General features: G+C 35.3%; 1 protein-coding gene across 1 annotated transcript; it reads left to right on the top strand.

Moving 5' to 3' along the window:
- Positions 1–767: 767 nt before the first annotated feature.
- On the top strand, positions 768–1,165 carry LOC133331739 (larval cuticle protein 4-like). The gene is made up of 2 exons (XM_061540116.1): positions 768–779; positions 839–1,165. Exons 1-2 carry the CDS (start codon positions 768–770, stop codon positions 1,163–1,165), a joined length of 339 nt encoding a protein of 112 aa, XP_061396100.1.
- The last annotated feature ends 151 nt before the right edge of the window (positions 1,166–1,316 follow it).

Raw genomic sequence — 1,316 nt, 5'->3', positions numbered from 1 at the left:
AGAGGCCATAAGGCGTGGATTTTTTAAATAATTTTTAAGCCGTACTTAGAGGCCATAAGGCGTGGATTTTTTAAATAATTTTTAAGCCGTACTTAGAGGCCATAAGGCGTGGATTTTTTAAATCATTTTTAAGCCGTACTTAGAGGCCATAAGGCGTGGATTTTTTAAATAATTTTTAAGCCGTACTTAGAGGCCATAAGGCTTGGATTTTTTAAATAATTTTTAAGCCGTACTTAGAGGCCATAAGGCGTGGATTTTTTAAATCATTTTTAAGCCGTACTTAGAGGCCATAAGGCGTGGATTTTTTAATTAAGAATTTAATGTTAATGCTGCAGACGCTTTCGGTTTGAACGAACTTCTTCATTCTATTTCTTTTAACAAAACCAAAAATGGAACAAGTTCTTTAGCTCGGTAGCTAATTTTAATTTGTTTTGATGCACATTGTGAAATATATTGCCAGAACTTACTTGCATAAGCTGTTCTAGTTGTTGGTGGATAATTAGGGCAAGTTTGATTTTTAATGGGCAATTTCAAATCTTCTGTCTTCGGGTGGGGTAAATGGGAAAATACTAGTAAGCACCGTTAGCTATAATCGGAACTAGTTTCAACTTTCCTATGAAGTTTGGATATTAAATTCAATACTAGTCCGCAATCTAATTTGATCTTCCCCTAGCCACAGAATTTCTTTAAAAGCTACACACAATTCGGAAGAAGGTACAGTTCAATTCTAGTCAGAAATCAGAACATTTATCTAAACAAAAAAAAAAATGTTTAAATTTGTAAGTCAACATAATACTATTTCCTTATCACGATATAAAATCTCTGTGTTCCCCCCTAGGTCCTTGTTGCCACCCTCTTGGCCTTGGTTATGGCCAATGAGCCCCTTCTCAAGAACTATGTAAACGATGTTCGTGCCGATGGTTTTGAAACCAATTGGGATTTGGAACATCACAGCAGCCAGCATGTTGTGGGCGATGTACATGGTAACATGCAAGGATCTTATGAATATATCACTCCTGAGGGCGAACATGTTAAGGTAACCTATACTGCCGATGAAAATGGTTATCATCCCGAGGGTGAATGGATCCCTACACCACCACCAATCCCAGATTATATCTTGAAGGCCATTAAATATATCGAAAGTCATCCCCACCCTGAACATTAATCGGAAAGAAATATATGTATGAATTTCAAAGAAATGAACAGGACAAAAATAAAAAATCTGTAAAAAAATATATGCTTAAAAATTATTTTGAAAAATCTATGATTTGGGGTTCCTGAAGGGGTCTTAACAATTATTTTGAAAAATCTATGAT

This window comes from Musca vetustissima, unplaced genomic scaffold (assembly GCF_032173495.1).
Source record: "Musca vetustissima isolate MV318-11 ecotype Yass unplaced genomic scaffold, APGP_CSIRO_Mvet_v1 utg139852, whole genome shotgun sequence".
NCBI lineage: Eukaryota > Metazoa > Arthropoda > Insecta > Diptera > Muscidae > Musca > Musca vetustissima.
This window is presented reverse-complemented; position numbering and strand designations above follow the sequence as displayed.